Raw genomic sequence first — 16,305 nt, 5'->3', positions numbered from 1 at the left:
TTTGAGCCAGATGTAAGAGCACTGTCCTACATAAGGAAAATAAAACATTTTGCTCCTTTTACCTGATTGGTGAGAGTGTTCAATGCAGCCATGGCTGACTCCAGGATTGGCATGGCTTCCGCCAGTTCAGCATCACACTCATCCTTAATGGCCTTGGCCGCCATGGCTTGTTCGTTAGCTACGGCCTCATCCACCTTCACAACCTTCTCTACCGCTGCCACCTCTACAGATTCATGCTCTATCACCACCATCATCTCATCTACCTCCCTGCTGGCCACAATCAGTTGTGGCTGTAGAGCCTCCAGCTCAACTTGCATAGTGGCCACCTGGTCTGCTGCAGAATTGAGCTTCTGGAGGCCCACTTCATAGCGACGTTTCATCTTCATTACCTCACTGAGCAAAGGACAGAAAGAGATTAGGAGAACAAATCATGGAGGAAGACATGGAAATAGGAATTTGGCGTCAGTGCTGGGATGTCTCGACTTGATCTAAAATGCCATCTTCATCAGTTATTTCAATTCTAAGGCAGAATCTGATGTAATAAAAACAATAAATACCTATTAAAATCACAATGTACATTTACAGTTTAACTTAAATCTTACGCTCTTTTTGTCTGCAGCAGAGCCTTGAAGGTGGAAATGAGTTCCAGGTATGAGGTTGGGGTGACATAGTTGTAGCGTTGCAACTCAGACAAAAAGCGAGCTGATAGTTCTATGGTTGAAGTGTGGAAGCTCTTGCACATGTTAATGCAGCCTTCTCGAGAATCATCTGTCATCTCAACGTCCTCCAGGAAGCGACAGGCCACTGCCTGCAGGGCATCCTCGGGCCAGGACTGATGAGGAAGAAAATATGCTGTGCTGTCACTGTGCTGCCATGCATAGGGTGTATTAGAATCTTTACTGACATGTTCTTGTAACTTACCATCTAAGAAAGCCTGAATAAAGAGTTTTATCTTACAAATTTCATATTTGCTCTCTGTGATGATGCACTAAACACTGTCCATATTGTTTCATTAAGCAACTGATGCATCAGATAGAGCAGCCAACAGCCCACCAGAAATAATGCAACATATACAGTACACACACCTGGAACCAGTCAATGGTGCAGCAATTAATGAGGGCAGGGAAACGTCTCAAGCGGTTCCTAAAGGCGTCTCCGATGGGACTCATGGCCAAGACCACATGCAGCTGTGAGCGGCAACGCTCTATAAACATGTTAAAAAGGGCCAAAGGGCCACCATCCGTCTGCTTGTCGCGGTCACGTTGCCGGTCCAAGACCCGCATTCGCTCACAGATTTCCTGCTTCTCGTCAACAGCAAACAGGTTAGGCACCTGGAAACAATCGAAAGAATAAAGAGTGCATCAATTCATTCTATCTCCTTACCATCCATTCATGAATTTGAATTAAGCCTTCATCCAAACCATAAGGTCAATCATTCCCTCAGTATGTCCATGTAATCTATCAATCCATCTACATCCCCCGCCTCACTTTACCTCACCAGTGTTGAGCAGGTTGCCAATGTCCTCTAAGAATGACTCCATTTTGATTTGAGTGTCTGTGAAGAGGAAAACGCCATGAGCTTCACCCATTGTGGACTTCCTCATGATAAGCTTCAGGTCATCGTGCCATTCAACGGATCCGTAGGTCTTGGAGATTTCTACCTGGAAAAGTTCTGCCTCTGCCATATAGGCAGCCAACCGGGTGAGAGACTGACGGCCGCTCCCGCCTACACCCACCAGCAGGGCGTGGCCACTTGGCTGCTTGATGATGCGGGAGATGCGGCACACGTGTTCGATGGCGAAGCGGAACAGCACCAGATTCATGGGTGCTTTGCTGATGTTGTTATACTCTTCCAGGTGTGCATCAACCACCTGACGGAGTTGGTCCAGCTTGAACACCTCGCGGTAGTTGCGGTCCTCACCCTTGGGGTCGTGAAAGTCACAGAACATGAGACTGCGCAGGTCATCTTCAGTCACCATCCCATCATTGTCCTGGTCCAGATGCTGGAAGAGCTGGTGGAAGTTTTCCTTCATCTGACTCTGGAACCCCTCCTGTAAATAGCTCACAAGCCAGGACCGATCAGAGTCTTGAACTAGTCGATCATAGTACACCCTCAGCACCTAGGGATCAACAAGACAAAGAAAGAGTGAGTTTGAAATACAGAAAAAGAGAGAGAAAGCTACAGAAAAGTATCAACACAGAACTTCTGGTAAAACTTAACAATACGGGTGCATTAATAAACAGTTAGTAAATGTTAAGTTAATGCTTATTAAGCATTAATGAACTATTAATGCCTTGTTATTACGGTTAGTTCACGCTTAGTTAATGCTTAATCAAGCAGTTACTATCAGTTCATTAATATACCTTTATTGTTAAGTGTTACCTAAATAGATGTTTAATAGGCAGAGCTTGACTGCAGCTATCGATATTGTCTTTTTTTGTACTTTTATATTCTAATTTATTTGCTAGTTTAGTTATCTTTAGTCAAAAAGATCTCAGGTATTTTCAAATGTTTGTGGTGGACAACATTACCTCATGCACCCAGAGCCGTTTGATAACAGATGGTTCTTCTGCCGATTCTGGCCGCGACAGGCAGATGCCCTGGATGACGCGGGAGACATCACGCAGGTTGAACAAATAGTGGGACTTTGTGGGGGTTGGTAGCAGGTTCTTCATGGCCTCTTGGTACACTGACATGGTACTATTAACGATCAGAGAAGTCAGAGCTGCAAATGGCTTGGGGAAAGGAAACCTGTAGATGAAATGGTTGATTCATTGTTCAGATAGTATTTTGATTATTTCCTACAGTTAAGTCACGAAATTGAGTCTGTCTTTTTTCAATTGTTTTAATGAAACCTTAACACTTTAAAGATATATACATACGATCAAACTCAAGTGTGAAATTGCTATCTTTTTAAAATGCTAATCATAATCCTGTTTGCGGGAGTGGTTGGGTAGATTTGTAATCTAACAGATTTGATAGCTTTAGGATTTGTGGATTCTGAGGTCAAAACTGCTGCAGTTCAGTATGAGAGGAGGAAAAAGAATACCTTTAATACTCTTTGAATTGAAAGTGATGTATAGAATAATGTTGTAATAACTTTCCCGAAAAATGTATGTGCATGATTGCAGATTTAGCTGCTTAATGATTGTTGGTGAGTGATTTACAATTCATTATATTGCTAAAAGTAGTCAGGACTGGGCCAAATGCCATATACTAAACGCTGCAATTAAAAGATATAGCTCAAAATTAACAAAAAGCCCCTTCTTTATGCCAGTGTTGCTCAGTGGGTTATATGTAGAAGCTGTGAAAGTTTCTAAATATAAAACTGATTTCATTTCACGTTGGGTACCGTACCTACTTAAAAAATACTTTACACGTGCTATGTAGTTACCGTATGCTGAAATGCCAGTCTGTGATCCTGGAGAAGATTGTATACATGGTCTTGTCATCAAAATCATTAATAGTAATCATGTTGAAGTGGCGCATGTATCGAGGCGTGATAGGGCTTCGCCCTCCGCCTAAGAAAAGAGCAAGCCAAAAAAGAAAAACTTGAATCTTAGAAGGAGATAACAAATAATATGTATGCTTGAACTGTCTCTAGTACTCTAACTCAGTACCCAGTGTTTTATGGTGCACAGTTTCTATTAGTTTAATATGTTCACAATGTATTTGATCATTTTTATATTTTCCTGAGCTAAAAAGACTTTCATACCGGTGGACAAGCTCTTTCTGTCTCTCTTATTTTAGTGGTATAACAGTATTATTAATGCAGTTTTGAAGTGCATAAATGTATTAAAAGATAATCCAGCTTCCATGGAACATTGCAAACATATTGTGCTCATGTTACAACTCTTGTAATGCTACTTAACAGGTAAACTCAGTCAATAATTGCACACGTTTTTCTGGACTGTAGGTACGTACCACCAGGGACAGAGCACACAGGGACAGGCAAACCAGTTATATCTCAGTTAGTAATCCACTTGCACAACTCATCAAGGCTATATGAGTCAATAAAGTCCACCGAAGGGATGTTTTCTGAGAGTTTACACAGCAATTACTGCTAGCTTAGCAGTTCTGTGATGTTTCACTTTCCATTTTTGACTGAGACAATAGGACACAGCATTGGTCTCAAATTGAGACACATATTTACAATGGTAATTTACATTGTTAGTTTATTTTAGCGAAATAATATCATGAACACAGAAAGGCAATTCTAAAGTTAATGTTGATTAAAGTATATCATTAATGACAATGTTTCATGTCATTCAAAATACTACACCAGTATGACTTGTCTCCTATTATGGGTTAAGTGGCTACTATGGTTATAGCCTATACTGTAGCTGTGTGGGCACCTGAGCTGTCGCTGCTTCAGTGGACTGGGATGCATTCGTGTTTACAATGTTAGTTGTAGTGGAGTTGGGAAACACTTGCTGTTTGTGAGCTCCTTTAGGCAATGAGTAGCCTCATAAAACAGCAGTTAGTGGTAGGTGACATTGACTCAACAACACTTCAGCAGACACAGAACACAGAAAAAAAAACTGTCTACCCACCTAACAATGGTCAACCAACCTATGACTGATACAGTATCATTGCTGTAAATATATTCTTCTAATACACTTTAGGCTACCACAGCTACTACTCACCAGGTGGTCCCATAGCACATACGACCTGGATATCCACCAGTTTTATCATGGAACAGTCCTTCAGTTCATACCAGTTCCAGTGGTCTAGCCACTGGCGCAGCAGTTCCACAGGGGGCTGGGCACCATAGACCTCCCTGGCCGGCATGTTCACATCATCCACAAATACCACCTGATAAGATATGACAAAAGTATACTAGAAAATAGAAATACAGTACACACTGAGAATCACAGGGAATTAGATTTTTAAAACTACACCGTTCTAAGTTTATATGTTGTTTTGTTTTATCTCAAAATAAAATGGCGCTTGATATAACATGGCTACAAGTCATCACAACTGCAAACATAATAGTGACTCACTTCACTGATATGATATGAAGTCATGCTAATATAGAACATCACTAAAACATAATAAAGAAGAGCTACCATTTTCTTCCCCAATGGAGGGCCGAAGACTCCTTTGCGTCGCTTGTCGAGCTTGGACATAATAATGTTTTGGGTCTGGAAAGCCGTTGTCTGGGCTGAAAAATTGATAAATAATGGGCTGTACACATCCTTCTCCAGCCGATTCAATAGGAATTCCTGGGCAAGAGATATAAAACAAATGTTTATACCTATAACATTATATATCATCAAATCTCGTAGTACTCTAATAATATATCTTAATGTTTGTATGTTACACAAAAAAGAAAAAGTTACACTTAATTCAAGGAATAAATTAACTTATTTAGTTAAACAATTAGTGTTATACTATATTTAGTATTTCTGAATTAAAGCTAGGGTGGAGGATTTGGGGAGAAAATGGCAGTTGGGATAGAGATTCGAATCCAAATACCTCAACCGCTCCACTTGCTCTCTTTGGTCCCTCACATACCCCAGCTTTAACATGCCAAACAGCCTTGTATAGGTAGGATATAATTATCATATCCAATTAGATCTCAGCAAATGGTTTTAGATTGTTCATCGCCATCTGATGTCTTTTAATATGATTTTTTTCAGTTTCATGGTCATTTTATCATGTAAGCATGTTCAGAGCACATCCACTAACTTCTACTGTGCACATGTTTATGACCATGCACACAGAGCTCATACACTTGCTTGTGAAATAGTGTGAGTAAAGACCTGCATAATTAAAGGGGACTTGTGATGTGAATAATCTCAGGGCGCAGCCAAGGAGCATCATCATCCTCTTGTCTAAATTATAAAGCAGCAGCACAGCTTCTCTCCATCTCATTAAAGAGTAGACTGGGGCCAGTGAAGGAGCCTTGTGTTCAGCTGCCTTCTGCCGGCACCAGGCAAGTCTCATTCTAATTTCCTGAGTGCTGGAGCTTCTTTATCACTGCTGCCAGACCCTGGGATTCAGCCATGGTCTACTGGTTGCGGCATGCGGAAAGTCCTGCTCTACCACGCAGACAGGCAGGAAGTGGAGAACAAGGCAGGCTCCCCAGTGAGATGAACTCTATTCACCACAGAGTCTCAGGTTTGAACACACTAATGGATAAACTAATGAAGAAATGGGAAGGAGGGGGATTAGTCGTTGATATAAATAGCTGAAGGTCTGCTGAGACATACTCAGTATTCCTCCAAGGTGGCCGTTTCACACCTGGTGTCTGTAGCTGTGTTGCCTCCGAATGATTTGTGTGTTCAGAGCACTTATTTGTAGTTTCCCGAGGCTGGGACTACACTGCTTTGAAACAAATGCTCATTCTTCCTACGTAATTATATTATTGGAAGCATAGGCAGTTTTTGTTTGCGTGTGATGATACTTTAAAGTCCAATCCTCATTTCCCTTGGAAGGCAGACTAGAAACAGAAATAGAGACAAACAGCTAAAACTTTTTGACTACTTGTAGCAAAATGGGGAAATATTTTGATGAATGGGTCCATGTTTTTTTTAATCCTGTGCACAACCCTGCAGAAGGTGTGTTTCCTGCTCTTACATTGATCGACATTCAGAGGGCACTAAGGAACACAACAATGGGCTAGCAAAATGAAGGAAAAACAGTGGGTAACCGTTATTAAAAGAATAAACCGCGGACAACTCACTGTAATGTAGACACTCTTGCCAGTACCAGTAGGACCGATGAAAATAGTGGGTTTCTGGTGGGTGACCAGGAGCTCCATCAGTGCCATGTAGCGTACTGTGTTCTCAGTGGGCACTATGATCTCATTGAACTGCCTGTCTTTGCCTATGGCGGGAGCAGCCTTTAGCTCGTCGGTCCACAGCTCCCACCTGCCCGGGCCCTGGAGAGGAAATTAGGAGAAAGCCAAAGGTTTGAGTTGCATTTGAAAGGTGAAAGGTGCAACCATATAACAAAGGACCATACAACATGATCATATCAATCGCCTACAAAAATATCAACAACTGATTTATATGAAGTACATTGCACTGATTTTGTAGACTTGTGTAAACTTCTTTGTTTAATCAAGCTCTTCTCTGATCAAGTTGTAACATAAAACTGAAAAACAGAAAACATTGTATAATATAACCATTCTTTAACTACAGCTACGAGTCAATTTGTTTTTGGGTCATTACTGAAAAATAATGCAGTTAAAAAAATGGTTTTGGCGAAATAAATATCAGAAGCAGCCCTACCTCTTTAATGAAGCGGTATTGGTAGAGTGATCCCTCATTGGGCAGGGGCACTGTGAGCTGTTGGGATGGAGCCTCCACAGAGTCCAGAAGGCCAAAGCAGGCCTGGGACTCTTCACTTAAGGGGCCGTTCAGTATCTCCCTTATCAATGCATCAAACTTGTCCCGGCCCGTATCATCACAGCTGGCACCCACTGACCACACCAAAGAGAACACAAATATGCCCTGTGTAAAAGGAAAATCATATTCATTTGTGTTAATAATGCATCACAATAAAAATAGTACTTAATTAGAAAAAGCTTTGTTGGCCGAATATGTTTACACATACGAAGACTTTGACTCCGGATTTCTCATTGGTATCAATGTAATTACACAGAAAAAGACATAAAAGCTAGGATCAACGTCAGCAAAGCAGGACAAATAAAGGTGAAGGTCAAGAATAGACAGGACTATTAAGTCCACACAAAGTATGAAAAAATATTTTATGTAAAATTAAATTTGCTGCATGTTGTGTAACATGCAAATGGGAATAAGAGCATTGCTTTTAAAAGACAGGAATCAGAGGCGAAAAAGTCAATCAGTACTCATGCAAGAGGTTAGGCCATGTTTATACCCCAACACTCTTGCTGAAAACGGGAAAGTTATTCCTTTACGTTTTCAAAAACTGTCCGAAAACGCTGTAGTACACATGCCAAGCCAGTAGTTGGCGGTGACACTTGCAATTTGGCGCATGTAAACAATCCGTTTACTATAACCAAAAATAATGGCACTACCGTCCATGAAGCTTTTGCTGTGAGCTTAGGGTAACAAGGATGGCAAATGACAAGCTTTCTGTTCTCTTTTTTCACCGCGTAGAATTCGTGAATCAGATGCTGCTAGTGACTGGAGCTGTGAAGCCTGTTTAGGGGCTGTGTCAGCGCAACCTTCCTGTCCCCTTCTGCTTCAAAATAAAAGTCCAGTGAACTGCTTTTAATGTGAAGCCTGTGAAATGCTTTTAATCTGAAGCCGCATGCGCAGCCTTAATGCTCTGTTTGTATTAACAGGAACTTACACGCTGATCTATAGCCTAGATAGTGTTTTTTAATGTAGAAGGCCGTGTCTCGTGCATTACCGGTAGCGACAAGAGTTTATTAGTTGCTAGAAAAGCCGGCAAAGCACACATCTTTCACCAGCCAAAGTGGTGAGTGGTCTCAATAACTTACTACTCGTGTAAACTAAATTAAGTGACATATTCGAGCCCTGCACAAAGACTCTCCGCTGATCACAGTGATGGAGCTGCAGAGACACCGTGCATGTTGTCTTCTGTTGACAGCTATGTAATAGGCCTTCGCATGTGCAGAATGGAGCCGTGAATGGCATTGCTATTCACATGGTGACGCTGGAGTTGCGTTTTGAAAATATTCCACTCTTGAACCTGGTTTCAAAAGTTTACGTTTTCAAGACTGCAAACGCTGTTATCATGTAAATGATAGGCCCCAAACGTAAAAATACGTTTGTGTTTGTGTTGAAATCATTACCGTATAATAGGGCTGGGCGATATGACGATATCATATCGTGATATGAAAGTGTCTACCGGGAGAGATTTGGCCATACCGTTTATATCGCAGAGAAAAAAGTGCATGTGGCGGGAGCATATAAGGAGCGGGAGGCAGATGTCCCTCCGAGTCCCTATAGTTACACTGCAGTTACACCGCCGCGCCAAACGGGGGCTCTGCAGCAGAGTTCTGGGCTGCAATACAGCTTCTCTACCCACAACAGAAGAAGCCTCATCTGTTGCTCTAGCTGTCTAGCTCATGGTCTAGCTTCGGTGCGCCGTCACTAAAGTTAACAAACCAACTCCGTGTCACGGTGGCAGAGCAGCTTTTAACGGTCAAAAATGTCATCGGGCAAAGGAAACTTGCTTGCTGCTTCAGCGTGCTGTTGCCGTGACGCAGAGTTGGCTTGTTTTAAGCCGCAAACTACATGGGTTAGCTCTCGTGAGCTAGCTGGCTAATAATGACATCTTTAGCCTACTCGGGGCTTCACCCCTGTGCTGTTATTGTTGGAGACAGCCAGCAAGGCTGGTTTTATGTAACTTTAAAACATGTCAAACTTGAAAATATTATTTGTGTTGAAGCTGGAGTTAAAGTATTACCAGACATTTGCTCATTAATTAATTTTGACAGCTTTTTTAAATGAAGATGAGCAAATACTGCAGGAAAATTCAAGTCTTTCATTATTTTGATATAGGCTACTATCAATTGGAAAATGTAGGCTCTTTGGTTGATGCTGTCATTTTTATTTTGCGCTGACTGACTAAAGCCAGACAGGTGTGGTATTTTGCACCAGTTTTTCTTTTGTATGGAAATTTAAGTTCCAAGCAAAAATTAAAATAATCTAATGTGATTAAAGTTCAGTACGGTTATTGTAATCCATTGAATTTTAAGGAAAAATACTATATCGTGATTTATATCCATATCGTGATATAAAATTACCTATATCGTGATATAAGATTTGGTCCATATCGCCCAGCCATACCGTATAAACATTAGAAGGAAGGAGTCATTTGCTAAACATTTTCCACTCTTTGTGGGCCATTGTTGGGGAGACTTCACTGGGTACATGTAAAAGGGAACAGGCAGGCTCTTCAGTGTGTACTGTATCTGAGTCACTGTTTGGTAACATCATGATTTAAATGCAATTTCATAAAAGATACAAAAATACAACTTTATTTTTTTTAAATAAAACAAGCCTGTTCAGTGACACAAAGGCATGAACAATGTTGGCTCGTTCGTTTTAATATCTCACTGCAATGTTATTTGGAGTACCACATGTATTTATTTATTTTTTATTTTTTATAATTTTTTTTACTCGAATTTTTTATTTATTTTTGCTTTATCGTCATTCCGGTTCTCGTTCTTGTTTTTTCCTTTCTATGTACAATAAATGTATGTTTGTTTGTGGTTCTTCAGAAACAGATATAATAAATTTAAAAAAACAAAAAACAAAGACAACTTACTACTAGTTGTTTCCTCTCACCCAAGCATATGTACAGTATATAAGTGTATGGTCAGTTCTCAGTGTGTTCAAGTGCAACTTTCTAACAGAAGATGTTAGTCTTGGATGTCTGTGTGGTGCTATAAGCTCTTGTGGTTAACTGTTTTTATTTTTTGTATCTGTTTATTTGGCAAGAATGCTGTATGTTGCATAATGCAAAAAAGCACTTAACATTCAGATCTTATGACATGGAGGCATAGTTCTTCTAATGAGAGTAATGAGACTAATGAGAGTTGGGGAAATAGATATTGTAGGTCGGGGCCTGCCACCAGAACAGCAGGCTGCACTGTGAAACCTTCATGTAGGGTTGTGGGTTTACAGTAACTCAACAATTCTGTCCAACAACCCATAGTGGTCATTTTATGATGTTTAGCCACTAGTGGAATTACCTTCACCTTACTGTTGTTAATAATAGTTAAAGCATACATAGCAGAAGTAGCAGTAGTAATAGTAGCGGTTGTGAACACAAACCTCCAACCAGGAGCAAGTATCTTTGTCATTCATGCTATTCATCTTTGCTTCATCATGAAACTCATCCATCATACAGTCCATCAGATTCATCAGGGACTTGACTAGATTGGCGTCAGAGGTCGGGGACAGCTCCTGAAACCAAGCAAAAGCAAATGACACACAATAAGACTTGAAAGGAAGTCATGTGTGAGCATGCTACTGGAAAAAAACTAGTATAGCTAAATAATGTAAAATGTGTAACATTGCTTTATGAAACTGAAAAATTAAACAAAACTACACTAACAACTAAAATAACACAAAACAAAACTACTAAAAAACTCTCCACTTTTCTTCTGCATTATCCAGGAAGACATACACCTAAAGCATTGTAATATGTAAGTAATGCTGGGCTTACACTACACGACTTTTCACGCGATTTGACAGTCGCAGACAATCTTCCAATGTCGGACTGAAATCACGGGAGTCTTGCCGGAGTTGTGGCGCGCGCCCGTAAACTCAGTCGTTTGGTGTAAGGTGGTCTTCCGACCCGATTTCAGCCAGTCTTCCCCCCGTCTTGACGTTCCGACATTATCAAACTGGTTAGATATTATCGTTAGTCTTAAGGGGTTGGCTCAAGCGAAATGACGTGAACACTGTCACACTCTCTCCAGCACCAAATACGACGCAGGAGGAGCAGCATTAGTCGCGACCTGTGTCCGCCTGTGAGGCACTTTTTTCAGACACTTTTACATAGCAGCCTCGGCTGGAGAACCAGGCTTACACGCAAAACTTTAACACTTTACCGTCAAATACAGGGTTAGGAGTGAGAGTTATTTGGGGACGAGATCAGCAAATAAAGTTGGTCAAATAACTACAGGATGTCCCCCGCTCGGAATATTGAATTAACTTTTTTTAATTAAATATAATCACAATCGCGTTTGCAGTTTTTAACGTGATCATGACACATAGCCTACGTGATAAGGGCATATAGTTGTTTATACACCCAGTCCATTTTACCTGCTAAAAAAAAACATTTTTATTTGACTGAAATCACTTTTAATCCCCGGTAACAGGATTGGAAATAATATTAATTTTAAAAGGAATCTAGTTGTAGTCTTCCAATATGAGACCCCCTGTCTTTTCAAAATCTCAGTCTGTGACTGAAAACTCAGAGAACTAATGACTAATTGTCCTCAGGTGTAAGTTGATTGTCTTTAGATGTCAGAGGGTGTCAGCTTTCAGTCTTTGCAAAGTCTTTTAAAAGTCCTCTAGTGTAAACCCAGCAAAGAGTGAAAGACAACATTTGCAAACCACTTCCAGCTAGAAAATCAACTGTTTTCCCCAAGGATTTTTGAGTACCTTGGTTGCCTTCCGAATGAGCTCTAGACAGGCTCGCAGTATGCGGTCAAATAGGGCCGCGATGAGGTCTTTATGCGCTGCGTTGACTGAGGCCGGCAGGGTATTGAGCCAGGATAGCATAAGGGGCCTCCAGCCAAGCATATGAGGCTCCATGTAGATCATACCACAGCGAGACACCTGTCACAAACATAGACCACGTCTGTAAATCACTTTTTATAAAGACACTGATATCAACGCAGCATCGACACTTGTTAAAATGTGCTTAACTAGGATAGTAACAAGGGAAAAATCTGACCAATGCCCCGCATTACACTATGTTAATTATAATAAAATAATCAGATTCAATGCTGTAAAGCAGGTGTGGACATGCAGTGTATTGTAAGTGAGCATGCTAGTATGTGTTGAATTCCTTTTTATGACCAAGCTACAAGACTCCCTCCAAACGGTTTTATTTTAAAACTCAAGTGTTTGCTGCATATGTGATACCATATCTAATGAATATCTAATGACTATAGTGTGTGAAGAGAAGGCTTTTAATGAGATCCCATAGCTCCAAGTCCCACCCAAGGAATAGCTTCAGAGAGGAGTGCAGGTAAAGCTAGTCGATAAGAAGTAAGATGAACAGAGATGGGTGAAGACATAATGTATGAGCAGCAGCTAAGAGCTGTGCAGATGTGATAGGAGAGAAAGAAAAAAGAAGTACACGGTTTTAAAACTAAAAAGGTAAAAAAAATTGGGAAAGAGACAGAGGGGGAAATTTAAGAAAAACAGAAGATGAAGAGAGAGCAATAGTGCACAAAAGGGACCTTGTACAAAATGTGGGAATTTATCTGCTATCAAAGACATTTTGATGTCTCTATACTCAGCACGATGAAAGGAACATCTGCCAGGATACAGAGAATCAAAAATAGAAGTCTGTTAAATGAGAGCCATAGCTGTTAAATCCTCACAACAAAAAACCATAAGATGAGTACAATTAAATAACTTTGCAGTTCATTTCAAAGGAATGTAGAGGTGGATCCCCCCTTTGATCTCCTTTATAAAAAAGCACGAACATCCAAAGTTAAGTGAATGGCTAGTAAGAAGAAGCAGCTGGTGACACTGCAGGCTTGGCACGTGGCTGTTGTACACTCTCCTACAGCCAACAGCAGAGATAGCACTGACAATAATTATTCTACAAAGGGGACTTAGCGTTCCAAAGTCTGAGAAAACTGTCCAAAATTAACAAAAAAACAAACAGAAAAGATGGTTATCTTTAGCCAACTTGTTGTAAGTCACAGTGCCTCAATTGTTAATTAAAGGAGAGAAAGTTGGAAAAAACAGGAATGTAATTTAACCGGGTGAATTAAAGGCTTTGTGTAATTGGAAGGATAATGTGGGTCATCGAGTGATGGAAAACATTACCCCAATTTGGTCAGAACAAGTGCCCCAAAATGATACCTTATCCCCAACTTTTTCCAGAAATTGCAACCCATCAAAGCTGCAAAATGGAAAAGTGGTATATAGTGTGAAGAAACCCCTAAAATGGAAGTAAAGGTGCCTCTCACTGTTGCTGGCGAGGCGACCTCCAGGTCCATGGGCTCAAAGATGAGGCTCATTTGTGGCGACATCTGAATGATCTCGCCGCTCATTAGACACAGCTTCTTGTTGTCGTCGAGCACTGTGTTCATGTTCTCAATCCACACGGCATCCACTGGGCCGTCAAAGATCAGCCATTTTCTGTCAGGGCTCTGAGAAAAAGGAATAATTAGGACTGATCACACACCTTGAAGAAACATCTTCAGCACAATTTATAGCACAATTACGTAGTGTACAAAAAGTCACCAATACCAACCACAATGGTGACCCGGGCTTACCTTCTTCATTTATTGTAACTAACCAAAAGATAAATATATATAGTACAGACGTGTGAAAAATATATAATTCTTGCGGTTGAGGCAATTTGACAGATGCTACAAGGCACAAACAGCCAGATTGAAAGACACACACTTAAACCTTTAAACCCTGTGGAATATTTTTACTTGAAGGAAAAAGGCAAGCTAAACTTAACAGGTTGTTCCCGCAGTGCTGAAATATGCAGGCTTTCTTGAGTATTTGTGGAGCTTCAAAGTTTAGAAGAAGAGTTTTATTAAAGTGCCATTTGGTTTTTATGAAGACAGTGTCTGTATTCTTAAATCATATGCACATACTGTAACAATTTCTCTCCCACTAGCAAAAATCGCAGTGCACACTTCAAGGTCACAAAATAACTCTTCTGCATTATACTCCAAGGGAAAGACAATTTGGTAAATTAATGAAATTAACACCTTGACTGTCATAATGGAGGTTGACATATACAGTCAATTCTCCAGCTAGATTGGCTGGCAAGGGCTATGCTTTAAATTGATTTGTTGAGATAATAACAAATTGCGATGCCTGGGCTGGGGCCATCTGCTGCTTGAGAGGTAAGTGAGTATGCTGTAATGTAATGATCTGACATAAATTGTTGGCAGTGAAGAAGAAAAAAAAAGTGACATTGTGATTGCATGAGTTGAATACACTACAGTGCTGCTGATTCCAGATTAGCACAAATAATTTGTTTAGTAAAATGTGATGTAGAAAAGAAAAGAGGCAATCAAAGAGAGAATCTAGAAACATGACTTTTTTTAAACCAAATTAAGACAAGCCCTGTTCTTCTTTCATTGCATCAGTGTGTACTGCTGCACAGCTGTCATAACTACTCACCGTGCTCCTTATTCATTGACAAAAAAGCAATTTGTAAAATGACAACTTTATATACAGCGACAATTTTTTAAATGACAACTTTGAAAACAATCTGAGAATACGGTGAACAAATGACTTTCCATTATAACATGCCTCCACTGTCACCTGTAAGTCGCCTGCCCATGTGTGTCTGGTGTGTGTGTGTGTGGGCGCATGGATGGAGGAGAGTTATTAACCCTTTGGTGCTCTTGGGGACGTTTTTGTCCTTTCGCACTTTTTTTACGCTCTTTTTTGTGTATAACTTTGGCTGTGCTTATGTTAGCTGAAATATTTTTGGCCAGGGATTTTTTTTTTTCAAATATTTTGTTTATTTCTACTCAGCAACTTTGTACCATCTATTATAAAGGCTGTACACTTTTTTGTTCCTCTCAGCTCCCTAAGGACGTTTTTGTCCCCTATTGACTCCCATTCAAAATGGCCTTTTTTCACCAATTTGATCCTGCTGTCATTACAGCATAAAATATTTTTTTCAATGATTTTATGCTTTCATCCTAGACACAAAGCATCAAAATTGATCATTTTCAACACCATCAAAATTTTGAGCCATTTCCCTATAGGGGAAGGTGGGGTGATTTGTGCAACTTTTTACTCAAAGTGATTTTAAAGTCAGGCCTTGACAGTTATGTCTCCAACTCAAATATGTACATATATTTCAGGATGTTGTGCATCCCTGGCAATAAAAACTTTGGATCTGGAATAAACTGTTTAAGAAATATAGCTTTCGGAAAAAAAGTTGTCTTGTCGCACAAATCACCCCACTACGTGGGGTGATTTGTGCGTGATTGTGTCACAATGACAAAGTCACCATCATCATCTTTCTGGCCATCTGAACTCTCATCAGTGGTGTTGTTAAGTGGAATTGAGATGTCACCCTCTTCTGAGCTACTGTAGACAATCACTTTCTTTTGGTGACCAGCGTATACAGCCATGCCACTGGCACAACTCTCAGAAATGTACTTTGCACTAGTTGCTCCGTGCTTGTGGAACCAACTGCCACCTGACAAATGTGATTCCCCCTACATTTCTGCCTTTAAATCAAGGCTCAAAACCCATATGTACACCCTGGTGTTTCCTCCCCATTAACCTCTGCACTACTTACTTACCTCTGCACTACTATCTGTGTTTATGTGGATGTATGGGCTTTACGTCTTTTATTTTGGTTATTGTTATTTTACCTTCATTGTTTACCTACTGAATGCACTATGTACAGCACTTTGGACAGTGCAAACTGTCATAAATGTGCTTTTATAAATACATTTTACTTACTTACTTACTTATAACTCACCCAGGCCCTTGCGCACAAATCACCCCATCCCCAGAATTTTGGATAATAGGCATGATGCAGCAATTTAGGGTTGACATTGTGCTAACTATATAGACTCAAAGTATAGCATACCAAAGCACTAAAACATGTGTCAAATGTTTTCAGACGTGTCTATAATTGTTCAGACACAATAATCA

The 16,305-nt window shown here is 40.3% G+C and overlaps 1 protein-coding gene across 1 annotated transcript in view; it reads right to left on the bottom strand.

Moving 5' to 3' along the window:
* dnah7 (dynein, axonemal, heavy chain 7) overlaps positions 1–16,305 on the bottom strand; it is a gene marked incomplete at both ends in the record, with an annotated part of 88,680 nt that overhangs the window by 32,586 nt on the left and 39,789 nt on the right. The window contains 13 exons of the mRNA XM_080037993.1: positions 63–393; positions 603–832; positions 1,086–1,331; positions 1,494–2,120; positions 2,533–2,752; positions 3,396–3,522; positions 4,648–4,816; positions 5,071–5,226; positions 6,690–6,887; positions 7,240–7,461; positions 10,744–10,875; positions 12,082–12,258; positions 13,629–13,811. Of these exons, the coding sequence (XP_079894119.1) occupies positions 63–393; positions 603–832; positions 1,086–1,331; positions 1,494–2,120; positions 2,533–2,752; positions 3,396–3,522; positions 4,648–4,816; positions 5,071–5,226; positions 6,690–6,887; positions 7,240–7,461; positions 10,744–10,875; positions 12,082–12,258; positions 13,629–13,811 (3,018 nt within the window). The remainder of the gene's footprint in view (positions 1–62; positions 394–602; positions 833–1,085; positions 1,332–1,493; positions 2,121–2,532; positions 2,753–3,395; positions 3,523–4,647; positions 4,817–5,070; positions 5,227–6,689; positions 6,888–7,239; positions 7,462–10,743; positions 10,876–12,081; positions 12,259–13,628; positions 13,812–16,305) is intronic.

This window comes from Ammodytes marinus (assembly GCF_949987685.1).
Source record: "Ammodytes marinus genome assembly, chromosome: 12".
In the NCBI taxonomy this organism is placed as follows: Eukaryota; Metazoa; Chordata; class Actinopteri; order Uranoscopiformes; family Ammodytidae; genus Ammodytes; species Ammodytes marinus.
Note: the sequence above shows the minus strand (reverse complement) of the source record. Positions and strands in the feature narration are given on the sequence as shown.